The sequence below is a fragment of the Symphalangus syndactylus genome, chromosome 4 (assembly GCF_028878055.3).
Source record: "Symphalangus syndactylus isolate Jambi chromosome 4, NHGRI_mSymSyn1-v2.1_pri, whole genome shotgun sequence".
Taxonomy (NCBI): domain Eukaryota; kingdom Metazoa; phylum Chordata; class Mammalia; order Primates; family Hylobatidae; genus Symphalangus; species Symphalangus syndactylus.
In genome coordinates, this window is record NC_072426.2 from 125,951,512 (window position 1) to 125,974,752 (window position 23,241).

General features: G+C 42.0%; 1 protein-coding gene across 11 annotated transcripts in view; it reads right to left on the reverse strand.

The window, feature by feature from the left end:
* TMEM154 (transmembrane protein 154) overlaps positions 1 to 23,241 on the reverse strand; it is a 136,892-nt gene that overhangs the window by 90,111 nt on the left and 23,540 nt on the right. For all 11 annotated transcript variants that reach the window (XR_008657274.2, XR_010120570.1, XR_010120569.1 and 8 more), the window contains exons 2-6: positions 18,040 to 18,300; positions 17,911 to 17,949; positions 9,926 to 9,953; positions 8,588 to 8,673; positions 6,446 to 6,503 (exon numbers count right to left, since the gene is read on the reverse strand). Coding sequence is in view for 8 of the 11 variants with exons in the window: in XM_055276139.2 (XP_055132114.1) it covers positions 6,446 to 6,503; positions 8,588 to 8,673; positions 9,926 to 9,953; positions 17,911 to 17,949; positions 18,040 to 18,300 (472 nt within the window). In the remaining 3 variants the exon portion in view is untranslated. The remainder of the gene's footprint in view (positions 1 to 6,445; positions 6,504 to 8,587; positions 8,674 to 9,925; positions 9,954 to 17,910; positions 17,950 to 18,039; positions 18,301 to 23,241) is intronic.

Here is a 23,241-nt window from a genome sequence, read left to right on the forward strand (position 1 = left end):
CTTACAATGCTTAACTTACAATTTTGACTTTACAATGGAGCAAAATTGATATGTATTCACTACACTCCTTGACTTACGATGGGGCTATCTCTAGATAAACATTATAATTTGAAAATATCGTGCATTTTTGACTTATGATTTTTTTACTTACAATGTGTCTCTCAGGACCTAACCCCACTGTGAGTCAAGAAGAATCTGTATACTTTTAAATAACTTTGAGAGACTAAAGAAGAAAAGAGGAAAGAAGCCTCTGCACAAAGAGAAAAATTAGAAGCGGTCACAAAGATTTAATTGAGCAGACAGGCCAATAAAAGGTCACACAAAACTGCTGTTTTCTTGCAATTAACGGTTAAGTGTTGTCAAGGACTGTGCTGAGTGACAGACAGACCATTCACTGAGTACTTTCCTGTATTAGCCTCATGGTGGCTGGCTTTCTTGCTGCTGAGTATTCCTCTTTTTCTAATCTATAATTTGTCTTTTAATTTATGAAATATCTCTTATTTTAACAAGATAATAAAAGAGAATGAAAATACACTTTTAAAAGAAAATTTTCTCCAGATTCAGCTTTATCAGCTACGAACCTGCCATGTGAACTTGAACAAGCCACTTAACCTCTCTGAGTTCTAAGTTGACTCAAATTATTTTATTTTTAACTGGTTGTTTTGACATGATGTAGACAGTGTCAGGCACATATTAAGTGTTCAATAAATGTCTTTTGAAGACCTACATCAAAAATTATACTTTCTCAAAAAATGACAAAGAAAAGGGATGAAACAGGAAGAAATCCACAAATTCTTTATTAAACTAACCTAAATTTTTCCTGAAAAATAGTGAAGCGACCCATTTTTATAATGACATTGAGCTCAGAAACATAAACTATAGAATAAGCAGTAGAATTATCATAAGAATAGATATACTGTCACTCTCTCTTAGTTAATTTCTTAGGCACTAGCATATAGAAAATGTGATGTAAATGTCTTACTATCGTTGTAATTATTACTGTATTTTCAAAATTATAAATCCACTTGAGCAGAACCAAATCTAATTCTTTCCCTAATCTTTCCCTATGTTGTTGCTCAATGTAAAATCATCCCTGTGGTCAAAAGATATAAGAGGAAAGAAGACAGGCATTTGGCTAATATTTGCGATTCCTTGTCTGTGGTTATTCATCTGAGATTGCAGAGACAGAAACACCAAGCTTTCAGGAAACCGTCTAACTACAAATGCCTCCAGAGGAAGGAAGAGGCGGCTAGATTGGAAGAGTCATGATAAAAGGGACTTTTTCTTGTTTGCACCACTATCTAGTGGCATTTGGGAGGGTGTTGTGAGGGTGGGGTTAGGCAATAAGGGAGTGTGTTTTCTACACAGAAGTTAAAACAATAATAAAACCAACCAAAAGAATCTGTTTTCTGTGGTTACCATGTGTTGGCAATGCTTAACGAGATCAGAGATGAAATTCTCTTCAACTTGAGGGCAGACCCCTCCTAGCACCCTCCTCCCACTGGCACTATGCCCCTGTGCAGCGCCAGGCACATAGCAGGTATGAATCACGGAAAAGATGTTAAGATGGAAAACAAGAATATGCAACACTCCCCTCCACCATGATTCCTTTGTTGCTTTTCCTGTTGATTTCTTTAAAACATGAAAACCATAGTGTCCACTTCCCACAGTATTTTGTACATCTCTAGTCCTTATTAAAATCCTGTGCTGTCTTTTCGATTCCATAGCTCAGGAAGAATATCCATTCAATGAAGACAGAGGAAAGTAATGAACAAGGACTGGCCAATGAGACAAGAATAAAGTTCTGAATGAAAGCCCTGAGATTATAGACCCTAACAAGACAAGGTTGAAGCGTTGAAGTCTTTGCACACAATGTGGTATATTCAGTGTAGGATGGTTATCAGATTGACTCCCTTTTCCCAGAAGCATTGTGGATGTAAGTTCTATGGACTTAATAGATAACAGAGGTTCTATGTCAGAGATGTCTTTCTAGCATCAAGGAAAGTGGAACCCTGTAAATGAATTCCAGAAGTCTTTATCAGGAGAAAGGAGAAGTGTGTTTTCCACTAAATTCAATTTTTAATGACTGTTACATACTTTCTGAAGCATTAAATTCACCTGTATACTACTTCAACGACAGAGGAAGAATCACGCACAAGGTAAAAGCCAATGGAAAACTTTGGGTGATAATGGTGTGTGAATGTAGGTTGATTGATTGCCACAAATGTAGAACTCTGATGGGGGACGTTGATAATGGGGGAGGCTGTGCATGTGTGAGGGCAGAGAGTATATGGGAACTCTGTACTTTCTGCTCAATTTTGCTGTAAACCTAAAACTGCCCTAAAAATAATCTTTTAAAATCCCAGTGTGGGAGGGGAAAGAACTATTGCCCCTGCATAAGAATAATTAGTTTCACTTGCATGGTGCTTTCAAACTTAGCTACTGCCAGGTGCAGTGTCTCATGCCTGTAATCCCAGCGCTTTGGGAGGCTGAGGTGGGTGGATCACCTGAGGTCAGGAGTTCAAGATCAGCCTGACCAATGTGGTGAAACCCCGTCTCTATTAAAAATACAAAATTAGCCGGGCGTGGTGGTGGGCACCTGTAATCCCAGCTACTTGGGAGGCTGAGGCAGGAGAACTGCTTGAACCCAGGAGGCAGAGGCTGCAGTGAGCCAAGATTGCACCATTGCACTCCAGCATGGGCAACAAGAGTGAAACTCCGTCTCAAAAAAAAATAAAAATAAAACCTAGCTAGGTAGTTTCATTCTCTTACATCATCCTGTGAAACTAGAAGGACAGATGTTCTTATTTCCATTTTTCAAGATGAAGAAATTAAAACTCAGAGAGCTAAAGTGACTTGTTTTAGTCTAAAGAACAAACAAGCATTCAAATTAGGTCTGAAAATGAGTCTTCTGATTCTAAGTCCAATGACCCACTAATGCACTTTCCACCTGTATCTATAACAATTCACAAGCTTTTAGAGAAAAAAGAAATCTTATTTTTGTCCCAGGGTAGACACTCAAAGTGAACATTTTATGGATTATCCATGTAATTAAAACATTAGGATAGGAAAAAGAAATGTAAATAAAATTATGACAGAAAAGAAAGATTATCCAAATTATAAGGTGTTAATATCCTTTTAAAAACTTCAGACTAGGTGAGGCACGGTAGCTCACTCCTGTCATCCCAGCACTTTGGGAGGCCAAGGCAGCAGAAGAATTGCTTGAGCCCAAAAGTTTGAAAGTAGCCCGGGCAACATAAGGAGACTCTGTCACCCTAATAAAGTAAAGTAAAATTAGCCAGGCATGGTGGACAAACCTGTGGTCCCAACTACTCGGGAGGCTAAGTTGGGAGAATCACTTAGGCCCAGGAGGTTGAGGCTGCAGTGAGCCGTGATCACACCACTGCACTCCAGCCTAGACAACAGAATGAGACTCCGTCTCTACACAAAACAACAAAACACCAAAAAACTCCAGAGTGATAAGTGAACTATTCTGAAATCACCAACATTAATGGGCCTATGCCAGTAATTAAGGAGAACTGAAAGTCTCATAGTAGATCAAACAAATTCCTGATTTCCCAGGACTGGTAGGTCCAGAAAGAAACCACTAGAGAATACAGGAACAAAAATAATTCTTCGCCCACCAATATTGATGTGTCTGGGTCTTAGGATACTGGCTTAGGATAAAGGAAGTGAGTTTTTTTTTTTTTTTTTTAATCCAGTGAACTGTGTCTTAGTATAAAGGCAGTGAGTTTCTGTATATCAGTTTTAACTTCCTAATAATTATACTAGCAATAACCAGTGCTTATTGAGAACTTAGTTTGTGTTGGGCTTTGTTCTAAATCCAATGTACTTTTCTTAGATTTTTTAGTGAATAAAAAATTAACTTTGCAATGGCATAATAACCTTTGAAGTAATCAGAAAGTGCCTAGTGGTACAAAGATCTGGGACTTGCCATTCTTCATTCTCGAATGCTGGTGCTGGCATCACTGAAAGGGCATAAAAGTGAAGGCCTGACAGCCATCCTGTGAATGCCACACAGCTCTGGACCCACAGAGAAATGTAGACATTCCCTTTTAAAACAATAATTTAACTATGTTAAGGCTCTGACTCATTTTCTCATTATTTCAAAAATCTGACTTTTTTTTTTTTTTGAAACAGAGTTTCACTTTTGTTGCCCAGGCTGGAGTGCAATGGTGTGATCAGTGCTCACTGCAACCTCCGCCTCCCGGGTTGAAGGGATTCTTCTGCCTCGGCCTCCCGAGTAGCTGGGATTATAGGCACCTGCCACCACACCTGGCTAATTTTTGTATTTTTAGTAGAGACGGGCTTTCACCATGTTGGCCAGGCTGGTCTCGAACTCCTGGCCTTAGGTGGTCTGCCTGCCTCAGCCTCCCAAAGTGCTGGAATTACAGGCATAAGCCACATTGCCTGGCCAAAAATCTGATTTTTAAGGAGTTTTCACTGCCATACAATTCTGTAATGTTAAGCTTCTTCCATGTTGCCAACAATTTCAAAGAGCAAAAGGCAGGAATGTAAAAACCACTGAGGGTGGTTTTCAGCATCATTGAGAGTGCTTATCAGTGATAGAGTAATAAGATACTTAAGATATTTATGGAGTTTTAGTAGCAATTTGAGCCCTGTACCAGACATATATAGTTACATATTTCCAAGTAAGGTCAAAACATGGGGAAAATATTCCTTTGTAATATCCCCCCTGGCATTTTGTTTTCTTCTACCTGCTTGTTTTTTTTTGTTTTGTTTTGTTTTTTTTTTGAGACAGAGTCTCGCTCTGTCGCCCAGGCTGGAGTGCAGTGGCGCGATCTCGGCTCACTGCAAGCTCCGCCTCCCGGGTTCACGCCATTCTCCTGCCTCAGCCTCCTGAGTAGCTGGGACTACAGGCGCCCGCCACTGCGCCCGGCTAATTTTTTGTATTTTTAGTAGAGACGGGGTTTCACCGTGGTCTCGATCTCCTGACCTCGTGATCCGCCCGCCTCGGCCTCCCAAAGTGCTGGGATTACAGGCTTGAGCCACCGCGCCCGGCCATAATCAGTGTCTCTCTCTCTCTCTCTCTCTCTCTCTCTCTCTCTCTCTCTCTCTCTCTCTCTCTCTCTCCTCTCTCTCTCTCTCTCTCTCCCCCTTTCTTTTAGAGACAGGGTCTTGCTCTTGCTTGTTGCCCAGGCTGGAATGCAGTGGTACAATCATAGCTCACTACAATCCTGAAATCCTGGGCTCAAGCAATCCTCTCACCTCAGCCTCTCAAGTAACTAGGACTACAGGCAAGCGCCACCAAGCATGACCTGGAATCTCTTTTAAATAGGATAGAATCCTTCCTGAACTGGCAATAATCTTAACATGAAAATGCCTAGGGTGGTGATATTGACCTAAATCTACAATAGGTATAGACTTTGGCATCAGAGCTGAGGTTTGTCTGAGTAAGACTGTGGTGGTGTGATGTGAGGAGAGATTTGGGATGGTGAATTCTTAAGTAAGGTTTAGCGGGGAGACGCAGAAAAAGGGTCCGAAGATAAACATCTGACTGCCCCAACCACTGCCTAATAATCAGTATTCCCTCGCGATGCTCAGGCTTCGGGGATTGCCCGGTGACAAGTGACTGACTGGCACCAGACTTCTGGTGAACATGGAGGGAGAGGATTTATCCTGCCTGAAGGTTTATTCCATTTATTCTAACACAAGTGTCATATCTCAGGCGTAGGCTCAAGTTCTCTTCTCTCTGGGTGTCCATGAGTGATTGCTGCCAACAACTCAGTACCTCCAAGGTCACAGCAGAGCTCTGCAGAGCCAGTCCCCAACCTTCTGAACCATCAATCCTTTTTCCTTAGAACACTTCCCATGTCCTGACAAAACAGTTCTCTAATCAAAACACCCCAAACGTGGTCATTTCTATCCTCACAAAAGATAATATAATTTAAATGAGATTGTGGAATGCTAAACTATACACCCAAACCCCAAAGCACTAAAATTGTTCTATCAAGCAGAGCCACCTAGTGGTAAAATGGAACATTTTTTAAAAATTCCCATTTATTTTCTCACTCCTAGTTTACAGTTACCCACTTTAAGACTGTCGCCTCCATCTGTTTTCCTTACCAAACATCTATTTATCCAAGGTAAACAAACCTACAGTTTGTCATAATTGGAAAGCTTTATGACTAAAACAGAAGCTGAAGCAACAGTGTCTCTTTAGAAGGGCAAGGAAATGTCAATACTCATTTATTTCTAAAGATAAAGAGTCCTAGGATATTTACTTTGTAGCCTTCTATTTTCTGTAACACACTTCCTCTTCTCCACACTATGCACGTATCCACCCATGTAAATGATCTCATACGATTTATAGGCACGGAGAAGGCAAGCAAAAAGTGTTCCACCCTGGTTCCCAATCCCTCCCTGCAATATACATATAATCTGTGGTAGAAGTAAGAAGTACCTTGGATTGTGATTTGATTCCTTCTCTTCCTTCAAGGTAGGTAAACATTCAAAGTTAGCTAGGACAGAATAAAAGCAAACTCATTGTTAGTTACTGAAATTGTATTTTCTATTCACAAACCTGATACAGTTGAATACCATAGTTCTCTGATCTGTGTGGTTACTTCCACAAAAATGGCCTCCCCAAGGAGTGATAGTGGTGAAAAGATTAATGATGTCAAGGCTCTTGAAATGGCAAAAGCACTAATAACACAGATACAAAACTTCAACGTGCCTCTGACCCTGGAAAGGACACAATTCATCACTGCTTGGTTATTCTGTCCCTGTAGCACCCCAATGCTCCAAAAGCTAGAATCTGCACGTCTCAGGATAGACACTGGAATAAGATGGCTTCACCTGAGGTTCCAGTGTGTCTGCAGAATGATTTCCATCAGATTGCGTGGTAGAAAAGAATTGGGTAAAGTGGGAAAACAGCCGATCTTCCTACGGTCATGAGTTCTTTTCTATTACACCACTCGTTATTTTTAAGGGCAAAAAAATTCTTTGATTCTATCACCTATGTGTCAAAATAACTCAGCTTTAGTTGTCAAATAGAAATGCCTTTTCCAGTTTTCTGGTTTTAGTGAGTATGACAGAATCATGATTTTATATTTCACAAAATCTCTGGCACAAAACGTAATACAACAACATAGTAAGAAGAGATTGCCTTTCTGTGGTGAATTTTTTTCTTCTACCTTTTTTATTTTTTTGCATTTTCCAAATTCTACTATGTATGCATATTACTTTTAGCAACTGAAAAACAACAAAATGAGATTCCTGAAGGACTATCTCAGTGACCTGCCCCATCCTCAAATAGAATGGCTTTATAGAGTCCTTCTTTCCTCAATATGAAAAACTGTTAGAAATTGTACAAGTTAGCTGAGTGGTTCTTTTTTGAAATCACATCTTGATAAGCCTCTGGTAGTAATCATTCTTTTTTTTTTTTTTTTTTTTTTTTTTGAGATGGAGTCTCGCTCTGTCACCCAGGCTGGAGTGCAGTGGCACCATCTTGGCTCACTGCAAACTCCACCACCTGGGTTCAAGCTATTCTCCTGCCTCAGCCTCTCTAGTAGCTGGGAGTACAGACATGTGCCACCACACCCTGATAATTTTGTATTTTCAGTAGAGCTGGGGTTTCACCATGTTGGCCAGGCTGGGTTTGAACTCCTGAGCTCAGGTGATCCACCCGCCTCGGCCTCTGAAAATGCTGGGATTATAGACGTGAGCCACCGTGCCTGGCCTGGCAGTAGTAATTCTTATAACCAGTCTCTGAATTTTCTAACTCTACTGTAGAGTGTTGAATTTGACAGACCCTAGGGTATTTAAGATAAATGGTAAAAAATACAAATGATATGATAAAGCTGGGTTTTATTAATTTAATCTAAGTAGTAAAAATAATTAATTTTTAAAGGGAATTTAAAAAAGAAAAAGCAGCTGTCATCATTTTAAAGTCCCATTATTGATTTACTAAAAAGTAAGGAACATATACTTCCATTACTGCCAGATATCAATTGGAAATTGTTATATGGGGTATGTATATCAGCATCTACATGAGCAATGTCCAATAGAGCCTTCTAAAGTGATAGAAATATTCTACATTACTCTGTCCACTTACTAGCCATTGGCTACTAAACACTCAATATTTTTTAATTTTAGTTTTAATTAATTTAAATTTAAATAGCCACATTTGGTGATTGTCTATTATGTTGAACAGCACAGAACTATGGATACTACATTTGATAAAGTTTTATATCCATAGTCAGTTTAAAATTATAGATCTTTAAATTCTGTAATGTATTATATAATGCCAGATGCTAACTTTTTCCAGATCATTTGGCCTCAGAGATTTCCTTTCTTGAATAAAATACCATTTTCTTCTTCAAAAAGACCATTTCAACAACTTGTACAGAAATAAAAACAAGTGGCACCAATTAAGCTGAATATTTAAGTATTGTCAGACTAAGTTTATTATCTGCATGTACCAGATCTAATGTGGGATTGGGCTCTGTCTCACTCCAGGATTTATTGAGCTATTTATAAAGCTGTTGCAGCCTTCTGTTACTAGAGAGGAAAGAAAAAAAAACAACTTTAGGTTACCACATACCATTTCTATTCATGCTGTTCATCCATTTATCAAGCTCCTCCATTTCAATTTCCATAACAGAGGGTGTATCTTCCTCAAAAATAGGGCTAGAAATAGAGAGCAAAAGGCTTGTTAGAAAGAAATGTGAAAGATGCCTAATTTCATTTGGAAAGAGACTAGAATGCTGATCCTGAGGAAGATGAACTTGATTCAGTGCCTTATGCTCTAGGGAAGCCTGGGGGCTTGCCCTATTTCAAACTATCAAACTTTAATAGGAAGAAAGGCTACCACACAAGCAAACATACATTTATCACAGGTCCAAAAGTGGGGTGCCCACGGGCCCAGCAAGTGGACTAAAAAGGGAACCCAGGAGACTGCTCCCCTGAAGGTGCAAAGTCAAGTCTGCAAGGCTCCCAGGGTGAGGCGCTTCCGGGGAGTTGCCACATTAAGCATTTTAGCCTTGCTTAATTTCACTTCCTGTTCTTTGGGGTGTTTTGATCAGTGCCCCAGGTCAAGAGGCCACTGTCAACAGGCTACAGTTATCACCTGTCCCTTCAATTCCCAGGCCTTTCTCTCTTGGAGAAATGGAGCAGTTGCTTTCAGAAATTCACCGCCCTCACTTGCAGCTCAAAGTGCACAGTCAGGGGACAGAGCCCGTGGTTAGTGGAGATGGGGGTGGGGAAAGAGGGACCACCAGCTCTGAAAGCAGCGTAGGCGGTACACTGCGTAGAGGAAGCGACAAAGTTTCTAAACCAGGAGGCTGCTTGGAAGATGGGGAGGATATGGCATCACCCCAGAGCATGCTTCTGAGTGGAGCCTTGTTTTTCTCTCTCCCACCCCTCCTTCCCTCCCACCTCTCCCTTCCTCCTGCTCCTCCCACTCTTTCCTTCTTCCTCCTCTCTCTCTCCCATCGCTGGGGGTTCTTGCTGTGTGAACTTCTGCTTCGATCAGGGCTCCCTGCTAAATACCAGCTCAAGTATCTTTCCTGGTGATAAAATTTCTAATCAGAGTGAATGAACCAACGTCCTTGAAATACAGCTAGGGATAGAATATTTAACTGCTAAGCACTTGAAATTGGTAGCATTCAGATTCTTTTCTGAATGTAGGACAACGAAATAAAGCAGATGCCACGCTGTCCTTGCCCAGATCACACTCACACGCTGCATAGGGTTTGGGGATGCCAGCACATCCTCCCTTAGGCTGCCAGGGATCTCCAGCCCCGCCTGGGAAGCAGGAGAGTCCCGCGAGGTGTCAGAACAAAAACACCTGAAAAGGCAGCTGTCCTCCTTAACTGTTGCTGTTCACACCCCAGGTGGATCAGAAGCAGCAGGGAAAACTTACACAGCAGGGAAAACTTACACTTTCACGTTTTCACTTCCCAGTTCATCTAAAAGGAAATGAACATAAAGGTCATGTTAGCTTTGTTCTTCTGTAACAACTTTTAATTTCAACAACAGCTGAAGTCTCCTTTACAAAGAGAGCAAAATGACATTAAGTAACATTTTTAAAGGAGCAATCATTAACTTAGAGTCAAACAAGTGCGGACTGCCATATTAAAACGAGATCCTAATCCGTGTGAAATCTGTTTTCTTTTAGATGTGGATGGTCTGCTGAGAACGCTCATTTCAGATCAGATGTTCATCTGTCTTTATTTTTTACATCCACGAGAAGAGGAAAACATTGGTAAGGAAAGGCAAGGGAGGGTGAAACAAGAGGGCTTGCTCCTTGGCCTCCTTCAGTAAAATGTCCCAGATCTAAAGGTTGCTGCTTCATCTCCTGTGATACACCATGCTGAGCGCCGTGGCACTGTGCCTCACTCCTGGCGGAGGATGTGGGCTCTTCCATCAACGGCTCCCCTTGGAATTTTCATTTTACCCCTGCTCTTTGCATGGCTGCATCCCTCACATCCTCAGGGTCCCAGCTTAAATACTCTTTCCTCAGGGAGGCCTTCCCCACCTACTCTATTTAAAGAAGGGCCCATCTTTCCTGTTGCTCCCCAGCTCAGCACCTTGCTTGCATCTTTCATAATACTGGCCACAATTTCTCATTGGTCAACCCGTCTGTTTGATTTTTTTTTCTGTCTCTCTCACTAGACAAAGTACAAAGGGGCAGGGATCGTGTCTGTCTTATTTATTGTGGTATCCCCTCAGCTCTGAGCCAGCTAGCCCAGTACCTGGTAAATGCCTAGTCAGTATCAGTGGAATAAATGATTAGGTGTTAACCTCAATTGTCCAGCACTGGGGTTCAATTCATGTCCAATATTTCGGACTTAGCATAGTGAAACTTCCAACAAGCCTGTTTTTAGTTCCTGTTGGTTGAGGTGAGAGTCAGGTAACTGTTTACAAAATGGCTTTAATGCACATCAGACTCCAAATGAACAAGTGGTGAGAACTGGAGCCTGATATCCCAGCTGAAGCCCTGTTTCATTTGGCAGGAGAACCAACACATCCAGAGAAATGAGGCAATGATGTTGAGTGGATAGCATAGGCCTGCTGCACCATTTATCATGTGAAAACTATTGAAAAGCAAACCACTTTGTAGGGGCCCACCAAATAGTCAGAGGTTTCTGATCCTCGGCAGTTAAAGGCCTCCCGTTGTCTGTCCTGGAGAAATGGAGGTTCTCAGTGAAGGAATACAACCAGCAGACACCTGGAACTGAGTTCCTGGCAGCAGTGAGCTGCTGTAATTTCCTGTGGGTTGGCAAGCTTGAATGGCATTGCTAATCCAGGAAAGCTGGGCACAGATGTAAGTTTCATGCCATCACTGCTTGCCTTCCAGGAGCTGCAGGCTACGTCCTCCTGCCCTCCAGTAGGCATCTAAAGCTTCCTGCAGATGCCTGACTCCTCAGAAACTTAGATGGGGGAAAGGAGAATACACACACACACACACACACACTCCACAAACACACACTTTCTATCTAAAATACACAGGCTATTTCCTTAAGGAATTTTACTATAAATAAAGCTCCTACACAATTGAACATCCCTACAGATGACCCGTAAAGATCCTGCTGTTTTGTCACTCCCTCCTCCCCCTCTCCCTTTTCCCCTGCTGAATAACCCCTGACTATTTTCCCAGAGAGCAAGTGGCTGCATGACCCCACCGTTGTGGGCATAGATTTATCTTTATAATCTGGGTTCCCCACAGGCTTCAGGGTGAGCAAAAGCTAGCCTGCATGCAGATGAAGGAAAACTTTTAAAAGCCATTACAAAAGTGCTCCAGATGCACCAAATGTGAAGCTCCTGTAATCAGTATTAAAACAGAGCAAAAAGCTTTCTATGGCCTCATCTTCCCTGCTCCATGGCTATTACCTCTGCTCCAGCCACCATGGCAACAGAAAAACATCTGGGAGAGCACACAAAGAGCAGAGCATTAAACCAGGAGGGAGACCAATTACTTGTCCTCAGCAATCAGGCCCTGCCCGCTCCACTCCACCCGGCCTATATATATTTACGAATAGCCACCTATTCCCTTTGCAACCAGGAGGCAAATGCAGCTCTTATAAAGCTCCATCTCAAGCCTCCCATTCCATTTTCCCTCCAACAGTCCTTCCATTTCATCTCCTCTGACCCACTTTGTCTTCCTCCTTCAGTTCCTACGTTACCCCCACTTAGCCTGACAGTACCCTCCTCTCAGATCCTCTCCTCTGTGCATTCGATAGTGGGGTTGTCTGGTGGAGGCTAGGGGAGGGCAGGAGCTACAGGAGCCTCTGGCTTCCTTATCTTGTTTCCACGCTGAGCAGTGAGCAAGAGAGAGAGTCTCTTTCCGGAAGATTTACTGAGTAAGCCAGGCATCACGTAGCCACAGCCTGTTTAAAGTGGTAGTTTATCGCCAGCTGTTTTCCCTGCAGCTCTTTCAGAGAGACCTCGCACATCAAGACACTGCAAACTTAATGCCGGGAGGTCTAGGAAGAATGATAGCAGAACATCACATTACTACAGCATGTTTCCCTTTCACTGGACATGAAACGGACCAGCCCAAAGGAAAAAGTAATTTCCAATCAGATGAAGTGTTCTAAAAGTTTTGGCCAAGTCCTCTCCCATTGTCAAATTTGAAGATTTCTTTCCTGGTATAGTATAATAGACCAGGCTCTATCTATGTGGGGTAAGAAACAGTATGTCTGCTTCTAACTTTCCCAGGGGACATAGTGTGCGGGTATCCATGCCCTCCCATAAAACATTTCTGTGGGAGCTTTCCAAGCAAAACGCTGGTCTGACCTTCCATGATAGTTGTATTTTACCTGAAAAGAATCAAATTTTGCTAATGTAAATATTCAGCTTTTATTAACTTTTAGCATTCAGTTTTTCTGAAAAGCTGTCCGTCTGTTAAGCAGTTAGTGGTCATGTCTGTGTTAAAGCATTGGCTGATAAGAGAAAAAAATTCAAATAAAACCTCTATCGAAAACTTTTGTGATAAGCCAATTGTTTTGAAATTCTAAGTTTTCTCTGTTGTGTTTTTTAAAGTTAGGCATATTTAAGATAAAAATCATGTACCAATTTTTAGTAAGGATAATGTACAAATTTGACTTTCCCTCTGAGAGTAGATGTTCTTTAAAAAACATTCTAACATTCTTTAATTAAGTCACTTATTCAACAAACATATACAAGCAGCTAGTGTGTGTTGGGCTATGCGTTGAGTTAGGTAAAGGGATGATAATAAGCTAGCACTTGGCACTTATGCCAGGTGCTGATTTTTTCTAGGTGATTTGCCTATATAAACCATTTAATTCTCACAACTCTATGAGGTAGGTATTGAATTTGCCCATTTTACAGATGAAGAAACTTAATCAGAGAGTCACAGTGCCAGGAAATGCAAGCCAACCAAGCAGTGTATGTGGTTTGAGTCTGGACTGTCAACCTCAATGCCACACTGTCACACAAGACAAATAAGACTAGCTTTTGGTTCTACTGGACCTTAACGACCACATAACCCAGAAAGAAAAGAAGAAACAAGAAAAGAAGGAAGGAAGGAAGGAAGGAAGGAAGGAAGGAAGGAAGGAAGGAAGGAAGAAGGGAAGGAGGAAGGGAGGGAGGGAGGGAAACAAGTCACAAACTTATGACAATGTGAATACTGTGAACAAAGAGTGTGAACAAAGTATTCTGAGAGCACAGAAGAGATGATAATTAATTTTTCCTAGGGGAGGATTATTCAAGGCTTCCTAAAAACTAGGCCCTAGCAGGGGGGCATGGTGGCTTACATCTGTAACCCCAGTGCTTTGGGAGGCTGAGGTGGGAGGATCACTTGAGCTCAGGAGTTTGAGGCTGCAGTGAGCTATGATCGTGCCACCTCATTCCAGCCTGGGCGACAGAGCAAGGCCCTCTCTCTTAAACAAAACAAAAACAGACCTGGGCCCTGGAAAAAGGCATGGCAGTTTGCCAAGCAGACAAGAAGAAAATTCCAGACAGAAGAAATGGTATCAACCAGGCATGGAGGCATCCTGAAAGTCAAGTCACGTTCTGGGAATAGCAAGTACTTCAAGTGTCGTTACAGCGGAGGATGCATGAACCATGTCTGAGGTTGAGGCTGGCTCTCGCTTGTAAATGGCTTTTGAACCTTGAGACTTTCACAATGAAATTCAATGAAAAATCAATTTCTGGATTTGGAGCCTAAGAGCCTCACCATGTGAGTGGATATCCCCCCACCCCTTGACTCCATTAGGTAAAACCAGCCATGGTTTGGGGAAGGAAATGATGAATTTCCCTGAATTTAAAAAAATTTAAAAAGCTCTGTTTGCTTTTTTTTCTTAAGCTTAGAAAGAAGCCTCCATATGACCATATTATTAGGAAGTCCGGAAATTTCAAGCAGTGGAGAAATATGTGTATTTCCGACTTCTTTGGAATCCATTATATGGGCCTCTGCCATGAAAGGAAACACTCTTCAGGGCTTCTCCCCCAGCTCACGTTTGCCTCATCTGCTGGCTATGAAATATTCCTCTAGCACAGAGACAGTGAGGTAGGCATGTGGGACAAGGGCATGGCCCCAAAGCCAGAGGTGCCCTGTCATGGGTGTGAGGGACATAAAGTGAGTTTTGTATACATGTATGACTATGTATTGTATTAGAGACGTTCCTATCCTTTCAGTAACTTTTTGGAAAGACTATAAAGGCTTCAACTTAAAAATCGAATCCGAGCGAGTTTTACTAGCACAAGCCAAAAGTACCCAAGTCTGCTTTGGACCTAGAACTACCCTGACTCCTAGCATGTGATGCTCCTTGAATCACAACTGAATACTCTCAAAGTGGGTCTCTGACTGAGGGAATTTTCTATCTAATTCGTTTTCAGATTGATGTTAGTAATCTTTAGACAGTTGAAGAATTTGATTATGAAAGTTAGCATAGCTTCAATGGGAACAAGAACAATGCTTCCTCCAGGACTTTTCAAGATCAAATTGGGATGTGGGGTGGGGGAGAAAATAAAATCTGTAACAGAAATATAGATGAAAGAATGCTCTTCTGGTGGTGAGGACCCCAAGGCCTCTAGCCTTCCCATCCCTAACCCTGATCTGACCCACTCCTTGATCAGCCTTTCTCTTTCCCCAGTGATGGGAAATGTTATACTGGCTTACTGGCTAAAATTATACAGGATCCTCATCTGGATTAGGGACAAAGATGGCAGCAGTAGAAAAGCATCCCCCAGAAATATGCAGGTTCAGGTCCAGACCACTGCAATAAAGTGAGTGTTGCAACAAAGCAAGTCACATTAATTTTTTAGTTTCCAAATGCATAAAAAGTTATGTTTTTCCTACAATGTAGTCTATTAAGTGTGCAACATTGTGTCTACAGAGACAATGTATATACTTTAATTTAAAATACTTCATTGCTAAAAAATGCTAACGATCATCTGAGCCTTCCGCGAGTTGTAATTTTTCTGGAGGAGGGTCTTGCCTTGATGTTGGTGGCTGCTGACTGATCAGGGTGGTGGTTGCTGATGGTTGGGAAGGCTGTGGCAATGTCTTAAAGTAAGATCACAATGAAATGTGTCACATTGATTGACTCTCTTTCACAAAGATTTCTCTGTAGCATACGATGCTTTGTTTGATAGCATTTTATCCTCAATAGAATTCTTTCACTATTGGAGACGATTTTCAGAAAACCTGCCGCTGCTCTACCAACTATGTTTATGGAATATTCTAAATCCTCTGTTGTCATTTCAACAATGTTCATGGCATCTTCACTAGGAGTAGATTCCATCTCAAAAAAACACTTTCTTTGTTCATTCAGAAAAAGCAATTTCCCAGCCACTTAACGTTTTATCATGAGATTGCAGCAATTCCATGGCATCTTCAGGCTTCGCTTCTTATCCTAGTTCTCTTGCACTTTCTACCACATCTAAAGTGACCCCTCCACTCAAGTCTTGAACCCCTCAAAGTCATTCGTGGGTCTTGGAATCAACTTCTTCCAAAATGCTGTTGATGCTGATATTTTGACCTCCTCCTGTGAATCGGAAATGTTCTTAATGGCATCTAGAATGGTGAATTCTTCCTAGAAGATTCCTTCCCAGATTTATCAGAAGACTCACCATCTATGGCAGCTATGGCCTTACAAAATGTATGTCTTAAACAATAAGACTTGAAATTCAAAATGACTCCTTAATCCATGGGCTGCAGAATGGATGTTGTATCAGCAGGCATGAAAACATTAGTCTCCTTGTACATCTCCATCAGGCCTCTTGGGTGACCAGGTGCATTGTCAATGAGCAGTAATATTTTTAGTGGAATCTTGTATTTTGAGCAGTAGATCTTAACGGTGGACTTAACTTATTCAGTAAACCATGCTATAAACACATGTACTAACATCCAGGCTTGGTTGTTCCACCTATAGAGCACAGGCAGAGTAGATTTAGCATAATTGTTAAGAGCTGTCAGATTTTCAGAATGGTAAATAAGAATTGACTTTAACTTAAAGTCACCAACTACATTAGCTTCTAACAAGGGAGTCAGCATATCTTTTGAAGCTTTGAAGCCAGGCAGTGACTTCTCCTCTCTAGCTATTAAAGTCTTAGATGGCGTTTTTTTTTTTAAAGTAGGAACAGGGTTTCACCATGTTAGCCAGGCTGGTCTTGAACTCCTGACCTCAAATGATCTGCCTCAGCTTCCCATAGTGCTGAGATTACAGGCGTGAGCCACCATGCCCAGTCAGATGGCATCTTCTTCCAATAGAGGACTGTTTCATCTACATTGAAAATCTATGGTTGAGTGTAGCCACCTTCATCAATGATTTGAACTAGGTCTTCTAGATAACTCACTGCAGCTCCTACATCAGTCCTTGCTGCTTCATCTTGCACTGTTATGTTATAGAAATGGCTTTTCCCCTTAAACCTCATGAACCACCATCTGCTAGCTTCCAATTTTTCTTCTGCAGCTTCCTCACCTCTCTCAGCCTTTGTAGAATTAAGGAGAATTAAGGCCTTGCTCTGGATTAGGCTTAGGCTTAAGAGAATGCTGTGACTGGTTTGATCTTCTACCCAGACCACTGAAACGTTCTTTATATCAACAATAACACTGCTTTGCTTTCCTATCATTGTGTGTTCACGACTAGCACTTTTAGCTTCCTTCAAGAACTTTTTCTTTGCATTTACAACTTGGCTAAATGTTTGGCACAAGAGGCCTGGTTTTCAGCCTATCTCAGCTTTCAACTTGCCTTCCTCACAAGGCTTAATCATTTCTAGCTTTTCACTTAAAATGAGAGATTTGTGACTCTTCCTTCCATTTGAACACTCAGATGCCATTGTAGGGTTATGAATTGGCCTAATTTCAATATTGTTCTGTATCAGGGAATAGAGAGGCCTGAAGACAGGGAGAGAGATGGGGAATGGCCTGTTGGTGAAGCAGTCAGAACACACACAACGTTTATCAATTAAGTTCACTGTCTTCCGTGAGCATGGTTTCAGGCACCCCAAAACAATTACAACAGTAATATCAAAGATCATGATCACAGATCACCATAACAGGTATAGTAGTATGAAAACATTTGAAATATTGTGAGAATTATCAAAATGTAATGCAAAGACACAAAGTAAACGTGCTGTTGAAAAAATGATACCAATAGACTGGTTCGATGCAATGGTTGCCACAAAACTTCAATTTGTTAAAAAAAAAAAAAAGCAATACCTGTAAAGTGCAATAAAGCAAAGTGCAACCAAATAAGATGCACCTGTATTTTAAAATTCAATTAAACTTTTTTTTTAAGAAAGGAATATGCATATAATCACTTCTGGAAAATTTCAATGAAATGTATTATTTATCGCTTACTATTATATGTAGTCCTTGTTGCTTAATTTTAAAACATCTCTGCTCCTTCTCCAATCCCACCCCCACCTGTAGGCAGGTTTTAGGATAATACTCACATGTCTGTAAAGCACTCTGAGATCCTTGGCTAGAAGGTTCTGTATCAAAGCAAAGAATATTTTGTTTTATTGATTGTTCACTAACACATGAAGCAATTTTCTGGAAATGGGAATACACCAAATATTTACCTTGTTTAGTTCTTTTTCTTTTACAGTATGTTGCAAGGAATACCACGGATAAAAGTAAGAGGACCAGTAAAATCAATGGGATCAACACCATCAGTATAAACTCTAACTGATTTTCGTCCGGAGCAACGTTGGTAGAATTTATATTTGCAGTTAATGTTTCTTTGATGGTCACTGCAGCAAATGCGCTTGGAATAGTCACTTTATTTGGTCTTTCAGATTCCTCAGTTGTATCTCCTGAGTTTTCTAATTCCTCATAATTACCTGTGGGAACAGATACAAAATTGAAATTGCCATGGAGACAAAGTTAGTATGTTATATTGTAAATGATTTTTAAATTATTCCTAGATACATTCTGTGATAAATTTGACCCACTATACTTGGCCTCCAAGCTAAGTGTGACACAGAACATTGATTTAACATAAATGAAGCTCAATCTGGGAGTATATTGAATATGGAATCAGAGCTCAGAGAAAAACCTCGCACAAAGGTAGGCAGTTTTGCATTGACCAGACGTTTTAGATACGCTTAAGCAAAGTGCATTCGGAAGCTTCCTCATGTTAAGGGTGATTTTCCAAGCCAAGTTATGTGATATTACAGGACATCTCCTATAGGATATGATAATGTTTTAATAAAATGTCTGAATAAATTTAAATTCACATTTACTAAAAGTTAAGTACATGCCATACAGCACTTTTAGATGTAAAGAAGTGCACTCTGTGTCCTAATTTTTTTTTTTTTTTTTTTTTGAGGCACAGTCTTGCTCCATTGCCCAGGCTGGAGTGCAGTGGCATGATCTCAGCTCACGGCAACCTCCGCCTCCTGGGTTCAAGCGATTCTCGTGCCTCAGCCTCCAGAGTAGCTGGGATTACAGGCACGTGCCACCATACCCAGCTAATTTTTGTATTTTTAGTAGAGACAGGGTTTCACCATGTTGGCCAGGCTGGTCTCGAACTCCATGCCTCAAGTGATCCACCTGCCTCAGCCTACCAAAGTGCTAGAATTGCAGGTGTGAGCCACTGCGCCTGTCTGTGTCCTAATATTTAAATAAAAGGTTACCTACCAATGGAAAATAATTCTTTGAAAATGAATTGACTGTGCCGGGCACGGTGGTTCTCGCCTGTAATCCCAGCACTATGGGAGGCTGAGGTGGGCAGATCACCTGAGGTCAAGAGGTCGAGACCAGCCTGACCAACATGGTGAAAGCCCATCTCTACTAAAATACAAAAATTAGCTGGGCATAGTGGCGGCTGCCTCTAATCTCAGCTACTTGGGAGGCTGAGGTGGGAGAATCGCTTGAAACCAGGAGGTGGAGGTTGCAGTGAGCTGAGATTGCGCCATTGCACTCCAGCCTGGCAACAGAGCAAGACTCTATCCAAAAAAAAAAAAAAAAGAGAGAGAGAGAGACAGAGAAGGGAAAGAAGGAAGGAAGGAAGGAAGGAAGGAAGGAAGGAAGGAAGGAAGGAAGGAAGGAAGGAAGGAGAGAGAGAAAGAAAGAAATAAAGAAAGAAAGAAGGAAAAAAGAAAGAAAGAAAAGAAAAGAAAATGAATTGACTGCTCAGATTTCAGTATAAGGTCTCACTTTCTGCATAGAGCTGAGTCTGCTTCTGAGATTATCTGACAGAAATCCTCCTGGACTCTAAATAAAAATATGATGCATATCTCATTGGTAAAGTAAAATTCTCAAGGGACAGTTCCCTTAGGGACTAAGGAAATGACATCAATATTTAAATTTATTTATTACATGCATCTGTAGAGCTTTCCCTGCTGTCAAACTGTAAGTAACTTTATTCTATTTGAACCTCAGAGTATATTGAAAAACCATCCTGGCTGGGCATAGTGGCTCATGCCTGTAATCCCAACACTTTGGGAGGCCAAGGAGGGCAGGTCACCTGAGGTCAGGAGTTTGAGGCCAGCCTGACCAACATGGTGAAACCCTGTCTTTACTAAAAATACAAAAATTAGCTGGGCGTGGTGGTGCATGCCTGTAATCCCAGCTACTTGGGAGGCTGAGGCAAGAGAATCGCATGAACCCAGGAAGCAGAGGTTGCAGTCAGCCATGATCGTGCCATTGCACTTCAGCCTGGGCAACAAGAGTGACACTCCATCTCAACAAAAAAGAAAAAGAAAAAAGAAAAGGAAAATAAAAATTATCAGGATGAGAAAGGACTACTGACTTGATGACTGTCTGAAAAACTTTTCCTTCCTTGTCTAAGCAGTAGTCATGGTAAGGTAAGCTGAAGGTCTTTGTCCTAATATTGTATAATGTTGCTACCTTTCAGAAGGGGCCAACTGACGAAAATACCTTGTAAGTTGATGCTACAGAAAAATTATCAAATGAGATAATTTATAAGAAAGTTATTCTAAGGTGAAAGGAACTATGCAAATAGAGAAGTCAGCTGCTTTAAACCACACTCTGCGGTATAGGTTAGGCAATTACTTTATAGAATGATCAAACTGGACATTGCAGAGCCAATTCAATAGTTAATCTATCTTCATAATCCCATGACAATGGAGTCCTCTGATTTTGGTTGAAACAATAAAAATGTTTGGTCACTGCTATGAATTGAATGTTTGCATTCCCCTCAAATTCATATATTGAAGCCCTAATCCTCAATATGATGGATTAAGGCTAAGAGGTGAGGCCTTTGAGAGGTCATAAGGTTTAGATGAGGTCATGAGAGTGGGGACCCTATGAGGGGATTATTGCTCCTATGAGAAGATAAGAAAACCAGAGTTCTCTCTCCTTGCCATGTGCGGATATGGAAAGGTGGCGACTGCAGGCCAGGAAGAGAGTTCTCACCAAATACTGAATCTTCTAGCACCTTTGATCTTGAACTTCCCAGGCTCCAGAACTGTGAGAAATAAATGTCTGTTGTTTAAGTCTCGCAGTCTGTGGTATTTTGTTATGGCATCTGAGCTAAGACAGTAAGAATCTAATTGTATTGACTGTATGAATAAATACTTCAGTCTCCCACATCAGGGAATTCATTTGATAATCCCTTTAGTAAATGCAACCCCAAACCATCAGAATCAATTACAAACTGTAGAGTAAACTCACTGGTGCTTCTCACGTGTATGTGCCAAAGGCAGGATTGAAAAAAAAACTATCAATTTTTGAAAAGAGGAGGGGCTTCAAGATGGCTGACTAGATGCATCTGGCACTCATCTCTTCACAAAAAATAACAAAAATAGTGAGTAGATAAGCTACATTTTGAATTGATCATTTAAGGGAGAACACTGGAATTCAACAGAGTAGTAACAGTCAACACTTAAAGCAAGGAAGAAGAGGGAAATAAGGCATCCTTCTTGGCTGAGACTGGCTGGGAGCCAGGAGAAGCTCCCCAATGTGGGGAAAGGGTAAGTGGTCCATATTTCCACTGCAGACTCCTGCAGCCTAGCCATGGGAGAGCCCCTCAACTCTCACAGGCCCTGAGACTAACACTGAGAGCTGCCTGTAGACTGTGCAATGGCATTGCTCCAGAGAGGGACTTTATGCGGAGTCCCACACACCCCTGAGCTGCAGCACAGTGCCACTTTGAGGGCCCAGCCCCCACCAGACTGTATCCTGCCCTAGGGCCCAACAGCCCCTGCATCTCCATGTCTCTGGAGCCCCTGCCTGCAGCCACCACTGCTGCTGGCTGCTGCTGCCAGGGCCAAGGTAGGAGCCACTGGCAGCACTCCTCCCCCCACCCCTGGCCAGCAGAGGGGCGCTCACACATGTTTATGTGCCTCAAGGACAAACTCCACTGTTCACAGCTATTGCTGCTATAAACTGCTGCTGCTAGGGCCAAAGCATGAGAAAAGCATGCCCCTGCCCCAGCTGGCTGCCTATGGTTGCTCCCACTGAAAGCAATCCCATCCTCTGCAGTAGTGGGCAGCAATGTAGTCACTGCTGCCTTCACCTGAGCTTTCTATCAGCAGCCTGGGGATTGCTTCACCCCTGCCTATTACAGCCAGATACTGCATGCCCCACCAGAGAGTCAAAGAACAGGTCTGCACAGGCCAGCTGTCTCCCAGTGCAGTACTTGACTGTGCCATTTGGGGCCTGGTGATCGCCCAGCCCAGTCCAGCCCATCACCACTGGCACCACAGCATTCCTCCCAGATGCCTGAGGTTGGGACTACCCACTCTGCTGCCACCATCATTGTTGGCATCCACCCTCATGTACCAGCTACAGGCCCGGGGACTGGCCTGCCCAGTCCATTGCAACCACTGCCAACACCAGCACGGGTACTTGGGACCCAGAGTGTTGTCCTACCATTGATACTGCCAACACCCACGCTAATCTGCCTACCTGCCTGGCTAACCACTACTATTTCTAGCACCCAAGCAAGATACCTGGAAGCCCAAGAACCAGCCTGCCTGGACACACTAACACCAGTGCCAGTGTGTGCTGCCTTGGGATCCAAGGACAGATATGCTCAACCCACCTCTGTCACCACTGGGGCCTGAAGACTGGCCCACCTGGTATCCTAGTCCCCAGCAATACTTCACCACAGCCTCCACTAGCAACCACATCCTAAGCTGCTGGGGAAGCCACAGATACTGCTGGTACTGGTTCTAGCAGAATAAATCATACGGAGACTACACTAACTAATGTACATACCCAGAATCAAAGCCAAAGCACTCTACCTAACCAGCACCATAGAAACACCTTACTTTCATAGGGAAGAACTTTTTCCTCCCCTATGAAAGTAAATTCAGAGGCCGGGCGCAGTGGCTCATGCCTGTAATCCCAGCATTTTGGGAGGCTGAGGCAGGTGGATCACCTGAGGTTGGGAGTTCAAGACCAGCCTGACCAACATGGAGAAACCCTATCTCTACTAAAAATACAAAATTAGCTGGGCATGGTGGTGCATGCCTGTAATCCCAGCTACTCGGGAGGCTGAGGCAGGAGAATCATTTGAACCTGGGAGGCGGAGGTTGCAGTGAGCCAAGATCATGCCATTGCACTCCAGCCATGAGAGGATACAGAAAAACAATACCCAAAATTAGAATACAATTCAGGGTATGAATGAGAGAAATTCACCAAAGAGATAGAGATAATAAAAAAGAACCAAACAAATTCTGAACCTGAAGAATTCATAAAATAAAATAAAATACACTTGAAAGCTTCAACAATAGACTAAATCAAGCAGAAGGAAGAATCTCAGAATTTGAAGACAGGTCTTTTGAAATAACCTAGTCAGATAAAAATAAAGA